The sequence below is a fragment of the Carassius auratus genome, chromosome 42 (assembly GCF_003368295.1).
Source record: "Carassius auratus strain Wakin chromosome 42, ASM336829v1, whole genome shotgun sequence".
In the NCBI taxonomy this organism is placed as follows: Eukaryota; Metazoa; Chordata; class Actinopteri; order Cypriniformes; family Cyprinidae; genus Carassius; species Carassius auratus.
Genome location: NC_039284.1, coordinates 13,800,135 through 13,815,835, shown reverse-complemented (window position 1 = coordinate 13,815,835; position 15,701 = coordinate 13,800,135). Strand labels below are relative to the sequence as shown.

The following is a 15,701-nucleotide window of genomic DNA, read 5'->3' as shown; positions in this document are numbered from 1 at the left end:
ACTTAAACACAGTTCACCCAAAAATAAACCTAAATATGCTATTATATACTCACCCTAGGGTTGTTTTAATCCTGTATCACTGTGTTTCTTTCTGCTTGACAAAAAAGAAGCTAGCTGAAGAATGGCTGTTTTTGTCCTCCCAATGAATTGTCTGATCATTTTAACACCGTGCACCGTGTCTTTTTGCTGTGAAATCTTAACTTAAATTGTTAATTGCTTATACTTTTTCAAGATAATCACATACTGTATTGAAGCAACTTAAGTTTAATCCATTATCCATACAAGTTAAAACATTTTATGAAATATGAAAAAATCATATTAAAACTTGATTAAAATACATCAGGATTTCAGCTACATTTATTTATACGTCTCTTTATCATAGTTGAATTGCATTGCATTATATGTTTCAAAACTACAGAGCTTTGATAGTAAAATAATCATTTAAATACCAAACTGCATATTTTCACTCAGTCTCGACTTCTGATGTATTTTGCCTCCTTGAATATAAACTCCATAAAATCACCATGATAAAAATTGGTAAAACATTTATTTTTAACATTACAATAATGTGAATTTGTGAGGGTAGTTTGCTTAAAAATCATGTAATAATGCAAAAACGGTGTTTATATTAACAGCAAAAGTGAATATTTTCATAAAATTTGGACCTCTGAATAAAATTTAGGTTTTTATTTTTATTTTTTATGACATTTTCCTATATTCTACTATATGAGCCATAAAAACTTGATGTATCAAACATAATACTCAACAAAAAACACAAACATGTAACCTTAAAAGTATGCTTCAATAAACCGTTCCATTAGAAAAACATCATTTTTTTTTTCAGACTAACATTTCATATGTCACGTTTAAGGCAAAACGTGTGTGGATAACATGAGGGTGAGTTTCATTTCCGGATGAACCATCCTTTCAAGAGCAGATGATACTTTGGGTCTGGGCACAATTACTGACTGATGCACACAGGACGCATACATTATATTAAATATTACATTATGAGACAGCGTAGCCATAATACATTTTCAGCACATAGTAAAACAACAATAAAACCAGTCTGGATTTATTCACTTATAAAAAGTGGTGCTTTTTTTGCAATACTAGGTTTTTGGATATGTACCATTATAATACCATAACAATCTTTGAAGTACAATGTAAATATCAAGGTGTAAGAATATTTGTAATTATTTAGTGGTTCTATTCATTACCGTTACCGTACCATTGTTCCTCAACAGTACTTTTATGTAATTATTCAAATATTCAGAATGACATGCACCTCCCTGTTCAGGAGCGTGAAAATAAAACCACTTTGTTTGCGTATTTCAAGCAACTCAATTGCGTTGAATAGAGAATGAATGTGACACAGCCGGAAAGAGATCTAAACAGATTTCGGTGGGTTTGGTTCTTGTCAGTTTAAAGAGGTGAAATTGTGTTAATCTAAGACGTCCTTCAAAACACAATGCTTCCATTTAACAGTAATAGCCACAGTCCCGTCAATAGAGGCTCCCACAGCTCTACTGACTAAAACGTGCACAAAACACACACATCCACACACGAGACACAGACGAGAAGGTGTTACCGATGGGACACTATGTTACACAGCAGCAGGGCCTCGTCCGGAGGCAGAACCAGAGATGAAGGATCCGTAGATCCAGGGAGGCGTTTGAGAAGAGGGCTGGTTAGAGTGTTTTGGCAGTGGAGAGTGAACACGGACCCTCAGCTCCGGATCAGGCTCAGGAACTCGTCTCGTGTCTTGGGGTCCTCACGGAAAACACCAAGCATGGTGCTGGTCACAGTCTTGCTGTTCATCTTCTGGACGCCTCGCATAACCATACACATGTGACTGAAGAAGACCACAGAGAAGAAATACATCTTGAGGACTGGTCATACTACCGTAATTACTTATACTTAATAAATCCAACAAAATGTGTGGATTGTTCATACTTATTGTATTGTTACAAAAAATAAAATGCAATGAATATTGAGGACTGTTCATATTTATTACATCGTAAATTAAATGATAAAACTTAATTTGTGGCTGGAGAATAATAAAGAAAATAAATAAATCTTCATATTTGGTCATTTTTTGCATTATATTGTAAATAAAAGGTGTAATACGTTGCTTCGATGACCACCCCGACCCCAGCAGGCTGTAACGCTTCAGTGATGGCGACTGCAATCTGTTTGGTTAGACGCTCCTGAACTGAAATCAGACAAGCAGATTTCAATATTAAGTTTTCAGGTTATTAGTGAAACCAACAAGGATTTCGAAGGAATGTAAATATTTTATGTTTGTTTGAGGGGGAGGGAAGCCATTACCTTGCAATCTCCTGCTATATATCTCAACAATCCTAGTGCAAAACAAGAGACATAGTTAATAATTAAGCTAGATTTATGTAAGATCATATGTGATGGTGCTTTGATAAAACTTCATTGCTCAGGGATTTTAATCACTGTGGTAATGATAAAACCTAGGCCAGGTGTCTATAACATATTAATAATATTACAAAATATGTATTTTAAAAAATCCTATACTTTCTTTCTAATCTAAAAAAAGGTCAGTTTCCATAAAAATAATATTCAGCTCAACTGTTTAACACTGATAACTATTTAATTAATAAGAATAGAACAAACACACACACAAAATCCTTTTCACAGATAATGTTGACTAGGAAAAGTCAGTCTCTGTGCCACTCGGACCTTTTCATGACTACAGCTATTAAAAAGAAAAAAAGAAACAATACCAAATTTTAGAAATCAGAAATGCACCTGTGTGTGTGTGTGCGTGTGTGGCACTGCTGAGAGCTACAGTTCGTGACTGCTGTTGTCATGTCTTCATTAGTGGAGTGCAGTATAATGGCTTGTACATCGTGAATGGCTAAGCCACAGGTATTGGGGTCAGATTGGATCAAGCTTCTCTTTGTCACTCACACATCGTGTCTAATCCTCTTACAGACACTTACACTCTCATTGTTTCAAACACACACACACACACACACACACACACACACACACACACACACACACAAAGGCGTGTGCATCTTGATTTCACAGGCAAACAACTCCCTTGAGGCAATGAGTGCCACTAATCCCCTTTCCTCAAGCAAATGCTGCTGAATTTACTGAAAAAAAAAGAAAAGAAAAGCTGCTTTGTGGCAGGATAAATATGCACACTCATGAAGGAATCCATTAAGATTCAATATTGTTCATTATAAAAACAAAATCACCTCGTTGTATAACAAAATCTTACATTTATTTTAAAGGATTGCAGAACACTCAACAAAAAATGCATTTATATGATAAAAATACATAAAAACTTAAAATAACTGCTTTGTATTTTAATAAAAATAAAAAAAGTAATTTATTTCAAGAAAAGAAAAGCACACTGATCCCATATACCCCATTTTAATTAAAAAAAAAAGTGTAAAAATGTATTGTTCAACAAATAGGGCAAACATTAATAGAACATGTCCATAGGTAATTTGATACAGGATTGTATTTCGTAATGCAATTATATTCAGATGGACTGGGGAAAGATGGAAGTGATTTAAGTGCCCAAATACTTTTTGGGACCACTGACTGTGAAAAACAAAAGATGTAAATGAACACAAGAAAATAATAAAAAATAAAATTAATTGTAATAGATTGGACTTTCATATGTGTATGAGAAACATGGGTGCATTTTGCCCACCTTGCTAGTTTACTCAGACCAAGAACCCTCTTGTTTGGAAGGTAACCTATGTGCACCTGTGCAAAACACAACACGTTATCTGACAATAGAAAGACAGAACTGCAAAACATGGGAGTTATATACACACAATACTTTCACAGTAAACTGTAAGCCTTTGCATGTGAAAAACTGGACACCGACACTAGCAAGCTACATGGCACGAGGGCTGTGCAAATTCTAGTTTTGATTCAGCTGTTGGCTTCCAATAATTATGAAAGTACTATAGTTGAAATAAAATGATTGAGCCATATTCCATTCTTTTAAAGTGGTGCTCTTTCACGCTTCATTAAAAGCTCAAACGTAATGTCCAAATCAGTCAAATTATGTAATGTGAATGTCTAATACACGACATGATTGATATTAAAAATAATTGCAAAACTGCACAAGAAGGGCTTTCTGTGTGCACTCTCCGAGATCGAGCAAAAACAAGGTCAATCAAATTACACTTTAGGATTTGGGAGCGTGACAGGAAAAAATCAGATGCATGTCAATATATTAAATCCTATATAAATTCTATAAAAAAGTGACAGCAGCCCATATATATATTCATTTTTTTTACTTTTTGACTGATTAGCTATAATAGCTTTTTACAGTAGGGAAGTTGTGGCCTAATGGTTAGAGAGTCAGACTCATAACCCAAAGGTTGTGGGTTCAAGTCCCATACTGACAGGGATTGTAGGTGGGAGGAGTGAGTGTACAGAATTCTCTCCCACCTTCAATACGACGACTGAGGTGCCCTTGAGCAAGGCACTGAACACCCAACTGATACTGGTGTATAATTTGATATAATCGTGTTACAGTAAATAACCATGGCTACAATATTAACCAAAATAATTATGATTTCTGCCATAACCGAGCATCCCCACATGGCACAGCAGCAGAGGAGAAGTTAAAGATGCAGAGAACCGCATCTGTGCATATGCTCGGAAGTGACTGTACATCTGACAGCTCCCCCAACCTAACCTCCTCTCCACCGTCCAACTCAAATGTCACCAACAATTTGATGAAACAGCCCAGAGAAAGGGCAGCATTAACAGACATGCAAGGATTTTCTCTCTTCTTTCCTCTTCTGCTCTCTGTTCTGATGTGATAACCCTGCACATCACTGAACCCTCTTGGCCTTCTTTCAGCGCTGCCAAACTTCAATCAACATCCTCCAAAAACATAAAACGAGCTTTACCAACAACTACAGAGCACCTGGGAAATGAGCAAAGTGCTTTTTTTTTTCAACTTAATCCACTTTAGGACAACAGGCAAGATGTGGCGGCTGTATGGAAGATATGTTTCAAGGGAAAACGAGAGCACACCTGTTCAGCTCGCCGCTCGTGATGGACACTAACAGTGTTGTGTGGACAATCATCAGGACGGTGGACACTGAAGCGCAAGCAAGAGGGCCAAAAACAGAAAATGAACGGGCGCGCGCCTCTCTGAAGGAAACTGGTGTGTCATTATCTTGTTGCAGATGCCGCGAGTGGTGAGGTAAATAGATGAGAAGGGATAAGGGGCCGCGCCGATGACGATCAGCGGGGGACGCAGCGGAAACGACGGCCCTCTGACAGCGTCTGACAAACAAAATTGCAAGTGGCGGAAAAAAAGCCATTCAGTGCGCTTGATCAATGGCTCAGTCTATCATCAGCAGCCATTTGAGCCGTGACAGTATCGACGGTGTCTCTTTTGTCTTAAATGGCAGACACCTGCAGAGCTGTGAGCTGGAGGGAGGTACTAAATGTCAAACCTGGAGGATTAAGAGTGGCCATCTTTTCTGAGTGGATCTCAGACCCAATATTCCAGTTTGTCCTTGTTACCTTCTAGATTTAGGCTAATTATAGCTAACTAACTTGGTTATTGACGGACTTTCTTTCTTTGTTTTTTTCAAGGTGAATCAGAAAACCTGTAATGCTGCCATTATGTGAGTGAATCTCAAAAAATAAATTTACAAGGCATATTTCACCCCACAATCAAAATACACATTTAATAAAAAAAGAAAGAAAGAAAAAAGTAATTTTTTAAATCTTATTTTCATCATAATGAAGCACATTTACCATCAAATTCTCATTAATGTAATTCTTCTATGAAAATCATCCTGTTTAAACCCCTTAACTGTCACCCTGTCCCGAATACGAGACGCCTACAGTTACTTCACTATATTACAATCAAATCTAATCAAATCTTGACAAACTATATATCGTTGGAAAGGTCTAAGACTCCCAAATATATATTTTACCATTGTTTTTTGTTAAAAATTATGTAGGAAAAGTAATACATTAATTTATGACAAGAGTGCATCATCAAAAATCCAGATTGTAACAGGAGTTTTGACCTTTGTTTAAAAAAAAAAAGACTTCTTTGTTGCCTTTTTCTCTATCACATTTTAGAAATAGTCTGCATACATTGACTTCAAACACTACTTACTTGAGCAACAATACTTTACACATATAAACTTCAAAAATATACCACATAACAGTAATGATAATGAGATTTTTTATATATTGGCTTCATAAAAAGAAAGTCCCAAATATAAGCTTGATTTCTTTGTTTTAAGAATAATTTATATCATTCTATAATTTCTATATATTTTGTTCTTTTTGGGGTAAAATATGACCTGGATTGTAAATAAATGAAAAATAAAATCAATTAAAATGTTAAATTAATAATAAAAATATATTTTTTAATAAATGTATAATGAATGAATTAAATCAATTAATAAACTTTAATAAATAATAAAAATGAATAAAGACTTTGTTAAACCCTTATACTGTACCATAGGGTAGTGCTGTGAAAATTGTATTTTTAAAACTACGTATCCACCTCAGAGGTTTATTCATAGAAATTGCACTGAAAGGCAACATGAAAGTGGACATTGATGAGGGTAAAAGGATTAGTCTTACCCGGCCAAAAATGGGAACTAAATGGTGTTCACACATGGAAAACATGTCAATATCCTTCACGATCACCATCTCGTCATGGTCTTCATCAAAGATTGCGTCATTCAGGACATCTGCAAGGAGGCACAACAACAAATTAATAAGTTCAGACGGGTCACCGTCAGGTGAGTGATATGACACCTGATGACATCATGAAATCATTATATTTCACCCTGTATGCTCTTCCTGTTGTTGCTCAGTGTTATTTATCTTAGCTCATATCTTTGTTTAAACATGTCCTGTTTTATCTAGTGGAAATGCACGGTCTTTTCTTGTGGGGCTTTTTAATTTCCTGGCCGCGTATCTTGGGGTATGTTTCCATGGACACATGGCAGACTGATGCTGGGGCTTCAGGGGCTTGTTGAGATGTGACTCTCATTTGTGTTGTTGCCACTTTAGTGTAGTCACCGTGTGAAGGCAGAAAGCAATCCATTTTCAGGCTGTTTTTATGCCTATGATTACTTCAGCGACAGATGTATCCCAACCAATTTTTTTTTTTTTTTACATTTTCTGAAAAACTGAGCAGTGTTTGCCCAGCAAATCTCCTCATCAAGGTGGCAGGGTGTTGTGGGTGGTTGTCAGGGTGTTGCTAAGGTGTTAAAGGTCTCCATGATATTTTGGCCGCTGCAGGCCTGTCACAATCATCAGTGTGAATTAATTGTCTTACAAATAATTGAGATTTAATGATTTATTTCTATTCTGTTCACGTCATAATGTTTTTGTAATTGTATAAAATATGACGATAGAAATTTTAATAGCCCCATATAATTTACTTAAATGTGTAGAAATGTATGTTTAAATAATTATTTTATAAATATCATAAAATATATATTATTACCATATTTTTCGGATTATAAGTCGCACCTGAGTATAAGTCGCATCAGTCCAAAAATACGCAATGATGAGGAAAAAAACATATATAAGTCGCACTGGACTATAAGTCGCATTTATTTAGAACCAAGAACCAAGAGAAAACATTACCATCTACAGCCACGAGACGGCATAGAGCGCCCTCTCACGGCTGTAGATGGTAATGTTTTCTCTTAGTTCATTTCTCTCGGTTCATGTCAAATTAATTTTGATAAATAAGTCGCACCTGACTATAAGTCTCAGCACCAGCCAAACTATGAAAAAAAGTGTGACTTACAGTCCAGATACGGTATATTTATAATACAGCAATATAATATAATATAAAATAAAATGCCGTGATTAAACCCACAGGCCTCCATTTCATGTGAAGTGAGACCTTTGACCATTGATCTTTACGTACTTCAAAACATTTGTTTTTCTTTCATATTTACTCCCTGCCAGATTATGACTTAAACCTTTACATTTTTCCTTATCTCATCCTAATTTGGATAGCAAAATGTGATAGAAATCTATGCTACACAACTCTCCCAGTTATCAGATCACTTACAAATCTGCATTATTTGAGGTAACATTCATTGAAAAAATAATTTGTTTAAAGTTTAAAGGTTAAGGGTTTGTTATAAATGATTATAGTAATAATAGTTATGCAGACACTACTGACAAACTCATTTTTCTGATGTAGTCCCATGCTTCCCAGAACCAGGAAAGGCTTTTGTTAATTTTTAAACCTATTCCGGTCTTTTCACTGTTCTGCTTGGTGACTAACCAGCATGATTTTCAGAAACCGAGCACACTATGTATGCATGTAGTGTTGTGTAAATGCTGCAGCTGATCGGAGCATCAGTCTCGGCTGAATTTAACCTGAGGGCAGCAGCAGCTGCTGTTATGAGAGAACTGTCATCAGGCTCGTCCTAAACAAACAGCTGCTTTCAAACGCACAGGAACAACACACGGAAAGGTCTCACGCATGACGGTGGCACTGACAAAAAAGAACAGGAAATCAAATCAGCATCTCCCAGAAGTCATCCTTCAGCCTCGCTGCCACCGTCACACACACTCTCAATTAAACACAAACCTGCTTACACACTAAGCAAATATACACTTGGAATACAATAAGTAACCATAGAAACCCATTGAAATTGTGAGGATGTCAACCAGCAGAGCTCTGGTTAAGGGTAATGTTACTGCTCCTGAGGGTTTGGCTTGTTCTCCATCGTTTAAATAAGAGACAGGCATCCATCCAGGAAGTGGGGGCAGGGGACAACGAGCGGAATGAGTAATAAAGAAAAGAAACCATACTGAGCCGCCTGACCGCTGTAACTTAACCAGTATCACTCGTCTCTATGATCTTGAATGGTTTATGTGGCATGAGACCACAACAAAACCATTAAGGATAAGGAACATAATGATATAATGCATTATAATAATATCATAATAAATAATCCTCTAATTTCCTTCCTTTACTAGTGTCTGTGAATCGTGAGTACAAATGTTTCATAACAAGCATCCTTTCTAAAACACAAAACAGTAAAATGGAGAAAAAAACAGTAGCAAAAAAAAAACGATTTATTTGCATAATCGCCCAAAATGATTTACAGGTGTGTGACATTTCAACATATATATTACATAAGTAAACATTGCTGTTTGTTGTAATACTGGTAAACAATAAAAAGTATTATTGTTTTTCTTTCTTTCTTTCTTTCTTTTTTCTTCAGTTAGTGTAAAAACCAAACCTGAATATTTGAAACTAGTTTCTTCTTGTGTTTTGAATGTCCTGGTCGATCTTTCGATTTGTGCATTATTTTCAAAGTCATATCATGTCATATGTTAGTCTTGTGTGAGTTACAGGCCACAATAAAAATAAAGATTTCATAATTATATATAGTTATATTTATACTTTTATTTTATACTAGTTATATTTAGGTTATCGGCTGATATTCCTAACCTCCAGTGTGATGCTAAACTAATTATATATTAAAGTATTTTCATAAAATATATGCAAGTAAACATTGATACATGTTGTTGTATTGGTGTATATATTTTTTATTATTATAATTAAGCCTATTTTCCCTCTGTGTTCAGTTAGTGTAAAAACAGTAAGCTGAAACACAGTGTTAACCCAGAGGTGAATATACTGTGACATCAAGTGAGATCAAGGTGGAAATTCATCATTCAAGCACTTACTATGTACCATCAGCTTCCTTTTCTTGCATTAACCAATGAGTCAACCACCTCCCATAAAACTGTGAAATTCAACACAGTGTCACACAAACCCACTGAGATCCCTAAACTGTTTCCTCCAACACTTTAAATGTCTTTTTGTGGGAGACACATAATTTTGCTAGTTCAGAACAATATGTGAAACTGCAGGGGTGGTGCAAACTTCAGCCAATCCCACTGAAGAAAGACCTTCCTCTGGAAATCTGTTATCAAAGACACGCTTCCAGTGACACTGCATGATATACCTTCTGTGAATGCATATGTAAGTGCTGTGAGCTCATCGAGGAGAGTCTGCTTTAACAAACTTTTTTGGTGCAGAAAAGCAACATTAATACATTCCATATGCATCTGTCCTAATAATGCTACACAAACCAAGTCCAGATGTGCTGTTTTCTTTGTGGAGATGTTGTTGGTAATGCGATGGTGGGAGGCACCCTGGCTCAACCACTCAGACAACAGCCTGAGAGTGACCAGTGAACAATTATGCAAGATAAACCTTCGCTTTGGGGTGGAGTACCTGTTGAGCCAGTTAATCAAACTGATGGCACATGAAAGTGTTTGAGGAAATACTTCTAACCTGAAATGCTTGACAGTGCATTAGTAAAAGATGAATGGTTTGTGGGCCATAACATTTTCTGTATCATTATAAGGCCCCGACAACTCCAAAACACCAACCTGATCTGATGAGAAAATGTAACTTTTTGAAAAGGTGTCATTTTTTTTTATGAATTCATAAGATGTGTTTAAACAGAAAAGCAGTTCAGAAAACATATGAATGCTATCATACTAAAACTAATAATTAGCCACTATTTAGAAAGAGAATTAAGTGCTTTGAGAGTGTGTTGAAATAGATTGTGAAAATATAACATGATTTTGAAGAATCTCCTAGTAGATGTAAAAATTAGATTTCATCATAAAAATGTCCTACACAACTAAGTCTCCTGATTACATATGATAGTTTTTTTTTTTTAGTTAAAGACCCAAATTTTCACAGATTTTCTTCTAGTAACATTTAAGTTATTCACTAACCATGTTAACCTTGACTAAACATGAGTCATGAACAAATCATTAAGACCATTTCTTTAGCTCAATCAACCTAATAAAAACCTGAATTAATGATTCATTCATTCCTCAATCTACTCTTGAAAATATGATTGGTGATAATATGATCTGTGAAAAAAACTTAAATATCAGCCTCACACGATCACGCTCAAATGGTGAAGACTTGTGATTTAGTTTTTGGGCGTCCTTTGGGCCAATTTAAGGTGAATTAAAGTCCTTGACATCTTCAGTGACCATTCATTGTCCTTAATAGACAGATCAACAAAGTCTCTCTTTGTCTTTCACAGAATAAATATAATTAAAAGTTTAGATAAGTAAATGATGACAGAATTGTAACTTTTGGATCAACTACAATTTTTACAACCTAACTTTCTGTCACATTGCTTCCCGTTCTGTCTAGATGTTTTTTGAACTCAAGACCGCCTCTGTAAACGCCCCCTTGGTGCCATAAAACTGTACAATTATGTAAAACAGAAAGTTAAATGAAAAAAAAAAAAGTTAACAAAAATGACGTTTATTTAACATCTTTAGTCAGAGACAGTTTTCCAGAGACGGTGTGACATTTCAGGATGTTAATTTAAGCTTGCAATACGCTTAAAATAATTCTAAATCAATTTAAACCAAAAATAACCTATAAATACACACAATACAAATACAGTTTATCAACTGTCATTCATACATTTATGCAACTCACCGATGATTTTTTCCTGATAACCCTTGGTGAAGAACTGCATGGCGGTGGCGGCTCTCCACGGAGTTTTGAGGAGCCCCTGCCGCTGCGGATCTTCCCCGAGCCCCCTGAGGATCGTGGTGTACGCCGCGGCGATGCTCGGCAGGCTCATCTCATTGTCTTCCAGACTGCGAGTGCGTTCTTCACGCCAGCTCTCCATCACGCTGGAGGACGGCACGGTGCTCGGGGTCCCAGCGGCACCACCGGCGCTCCATCCGGGAACTTTCGCCCGTCCGTCAAAGTGCCCATTGATCGCGGCATCTGTTTCATTTTCATTTTGACTCATTTGTTTCTGTTTGGAGCGCTCCATGATTGCCTTAAAGTGACAGCTTGGGTTCCTCAAAGTCGGTTTTAGTGCTACTACCTGTTTTCAAAATGGTTTAAGGAGTAACAGACAAACTTGTGTGAAGTTCAACAGTGATAACTCTCTTGTCAAACTCAACTCGGCGATCCAGCAGGGACACTCAGGGGTTTTATAAACACTGGCTAATCTCTGCGCGATCCTATTGGTCGCCAGGGCTACCGCGTCACGGAGCCAGATTGCTATTGGCCGAGCAGGGGCGATTCTAGGATTTTTTCAACTGGGGGGCACAAGAGGGGCCACGATTAATACAGAGGGGCCAATCTTGTGTTGTTTGAACTGTATATCCAAATCATTTCAAGAGTTCAGTAACCTTTAAAATCAGTAATAAACAGTGATACCCTATTATATTTTAATAGCAGTTATTCACTGCTCTAAATAAAAAAAAAATCAAATACAATTTGTATTAACTTTTCACTTTACAAAAGTGAAAGAAAAACTGTAATAAATAAAATAATCCAATGTATGAATAGTGTACAACTCACAAATAATAATAATATAATTTATTTATAATAGCCTTATATAATATATATATATATATATATATAAAAGCCTTATTTATATAAATGCAGAATAACATTAATAATTCATAGAAATAAATACACAATTAATTAATTAATATAACTAATATAAATTTAATATAATTTCATAATGTTTTTGTTTATTATCCACATCCCATTCAATTTGCATAGCAGCAGTTGCAGTAAATTTGCATTGATGAATAAACAAAATCTACTTATGTCAAGGCTAATTAATCTTGAGCATATTGATTTAAAAATATCATATATCCATACTTTGTTAGAAAGCTACTTGTTCAAAAAGGTAGCTTTAATTTAACATCTAAAATATGTGGATCCTATAAAACAGTTTAGAATAGCTTAATTAGTCCAGTGTTGTTTTAGTATTAGTTATTTATTTTGCTATTTAATCATGCATTAAATAATTATGTATGATTTTTTTGAGAATGTTTCTGGGTGTCATCAAATGACGTTTTGTCAATAACTTCTGTGAAGGGAGGGAGAGAGAGCTTTGCAGGGGCAGACAGCAATCGCGGAGCACCATGGTGATTTAGAACGCCAACTGAATTTATTAGGAATCTACAGACGCAAATAGACTAAAGGTGTAGAAAAATAAAGACCTATATGTGTATTTTGGACTTTTTTTTTTTCACCACAAGTCTGAAAGAAGACATGTTACTGAAGACAAACAGGCCAAAATCTCAAAATTGACCAGTAAAAAAAACGATGTTTTTGCATGTGTCCAGAGGTGGGTAGAGTACCCAAAAACTTTACTCAAGTAAAAGTAAAAGTAATTCTAGAAATATTTACTCAAGTAAAAGTAAAAGTACTAGTCTTGAATAGTTACTTGAGTAAGAGTAAAAGAGTATCGGATAAAAAAATCTACTCAAGTAGTTAGTTACTAGTTACTTTAGGTCATATATACGGAGCCTATTTTTATTTAGATATATAGATAAATGTATGTAATGTATGTGTGCGTGTGTAAATGTATATATTTCATCAGCCTTTACTCCAATTTATTATAAAACCCTGTCTGTTTACTTAAGTAACAGATATAGGTTTCATGCCATAACTTCATGCCATAAATTCACATTTAATATAATGTGATATAAATATTGCTACTAATCTTTCATTGTTCAGAAAGAGAGCAAATAACATTTACATTATTAAAGATAATTTTCACTGACAGTCTAGATTGCAATCACTCTCAGAAACTCCCATTAAAATCACTGAAACTGTTAACACTGTGAAATCAATATCTTAATTATAGATTCGTACACACATCTGCACTTTGTTGTTTCTGACGAGAGGATTCGCCAGAAAGAGGTATTCAGTCAGTGAGCGAGTGAAGGAAGCACCGGCATTTCAGCGATGACTCATCGGAACACCTCTGATTGGCCATTGCATTCAAAAGAATCGTGTGTGATTGGTTATAATGCGCAGCACTGTAAAAACACGTCTATCTCTGGCTCAGCGCCAGCAAGCGATCACAGATCTGAATTTAGCAGCTGATGATATGACTTGCTGAACGTACTCGCACCGGTGTGATTGTATTAAAATTAATAAAATCTTAATCGGCTATTTTTTGTCTTTTGGAAGCTGCATTCAACTTGACTCCCCTCTGTTATAAGCCACACACGTACAACAAACTACTGTCATAGTGGTATCGTGTACTGTAATCGAATGTAGCCCAAGTTATTAGGCTACCTGTTAAACAGTAGACAGCACACACGTTCATCTAATAAGGATCTCCATCGCAAGCAAATAATAGCCTTTGCAGATTTGCTTTCAATTCAGTGCAGTTTCATAGCCACGTTTTCAACGCTGCTGATGATAAACGTTACAACTCTGAGTGAACCGCTTCAGACGCTCAGCGCGTTGCTTCAGGGAACTAAACGACTCCTTCAAACTGATTCATGAACCAATTCACTTGTTTGCCAATTGGTTTGATCAAGCCTTTGAACAGAATTGACTCAAAAGAATGAATCATTCGCGAATGGGCATCGCTCATTGCCCAGAGAAAAATAGACGGCGCGTTTGGAATAAACTGAAGCATTTATAACATTTATTGCATTAAGATAAAGTAACGAGAGGTGCGTCGCTCACAGTAACGAAGTAAAAGTACAGATTTTTCCCAAAAAATTTACTCAAGTAAGAGTATAAAGTACCCATTTTTAAATATACTCCGAAAAGTATTAGTTACCCCGAAAAATTACTCAAGTAAATGTAACGAAGTAAATGTTACTACCCACCTCTGCATGTGTCTCACCCATATAGACTTTTAAAAAAAAAAGTCTTAAGTGTGGAGCGTTAGATAAACATTACACGATTTGTTTCGTCACCTCACTTGAGTGAAAAAAGTCGCTAATCGACTGCATGATTCAATAATGACTTTATTAGAATTGCTATTATAGTTTTTTTAAAACCATTGCTTTAAATTGCGTTGTTGCCTTTATCGGCTCGTTCGGCCGAAATCGTAACGCAGTAAACCCCTTTTAAATTCAGCATCAGAGGAGCATAGTAAATATAATGATTAGCATCTTGGTCTGCTCTAGGAGATAACATCGTCATCGAACCTGGTCTGTCTAACACCGAAAGACGTTAACGTTAGTACCAAACACTTCTTGCACTGCAACAACTCGCTAATCGAAAAACATCAGCTATTTAAAATAGGTGCTTTTTTTTTGGAAAACAGCAGCTCGCTATTCTTAGTCCTCGTTGAGAAGCATCGCGACTCAATCATGAGTTATTTACTAAACTGAAAGATTATAATTTGAATTTGTGAGTGACAGACAAGTAGAAATGTGGGGGCACACTGGGGGGGCCAATCAGTTTTCAGGAGGGGCCAGTGCCCCCATGGCCCCTCCCCTGGCTACGCCACTGTGGCCGAGAGACGTGCCTGCGTCAGGCCACCTGTCTAGTAAGAGGATGAAGTATCTTATTCAACAACAACAACAAAAAACCAAGGAAAGGAATTGTCTTATGCACATTACAGTGATGTCTTGGGGCACATCAACCCATCGAAGGGGACTGAAAAGACCTTTGGGTGATGATGTTCTTATGATGAAAAATAAAAGCAGTGTTTCTAAAGTGAAATGAACCATGCAACCTAAAGGTTTTACAGCTGGAAACTTGTCAGTTCAGATCAGTTTTATTTCAAAATGCACAAAGTTCAGTGACCTCAAATGAACATCAGAAAACTCATTCACTTCACTTTTCACAAGGACATCCATCATTACATCACTGGTGTGCAAGCAATGTTACATACTTTCAA

The 15,701-nt window shown here is 36.1% G+C and overlaps 1 protein-coding gene across 1 annotated transcript; it reads right to left on the bottom strand.

Moving 5' to 3' along the window:
* Nucleotides 1-248: 248 nt before the first annotated feature.
* Nucleotides 249-12,019, bottom strand: LOC113060761 (GTP cyclohydrolase 1-like). Its single transcript, XM_026229928.1, has 6 exons — nt 11,513-12,019; nt 6,631-6,740; nt 3,704-3,759; nt 2,332-2,363; nt 2,131-2,215; nt 249-1,855 (listed from the first exon to the last, which is right to left on the bottom strand). The coding sequence occupies exons 1-6, from the start codon at nt 11,856-11,858 to the stop codon at nt 1,729-1,731; spliced, it is 756 nt and encodes a 251-aa protein (XP_026085713.1). The 5' UTR covers nt 11,859-12,019; the 3' UTR covers nt 249-1,728.
* Between the last annotated feature and the right edge of the window lie 3,682 nt (nt 12,020-15,701).

What these genes read in the sequence shown, in the direction of transcription:
- LOC113060761 (XM_026229928.1), bottom strand. Translation starts at nt 11,858, where the DNA reads ATGGAGCGCTCCAAACAGAAACAAATGAGTCAAAATGAAAATGAAACA. An exon ending in TAGTTCCCATTTTTGGCCGG is followed by an intron (nt 3,760 to 6,630) that starts GTAAGACTAATC and finishes TGTTTTGCACAG; the next exon opens with GTGCACATAGGTTACCTTCC. An exon ending in GGGGTGGTCATCGAAGCAAC is followed by an intron (nt 1,856 to 2,130) that starts GTATTACACCTT and finishes GGTCTTCTTCAG; the next exon opens with TCACATGTGTATGGTTATGC.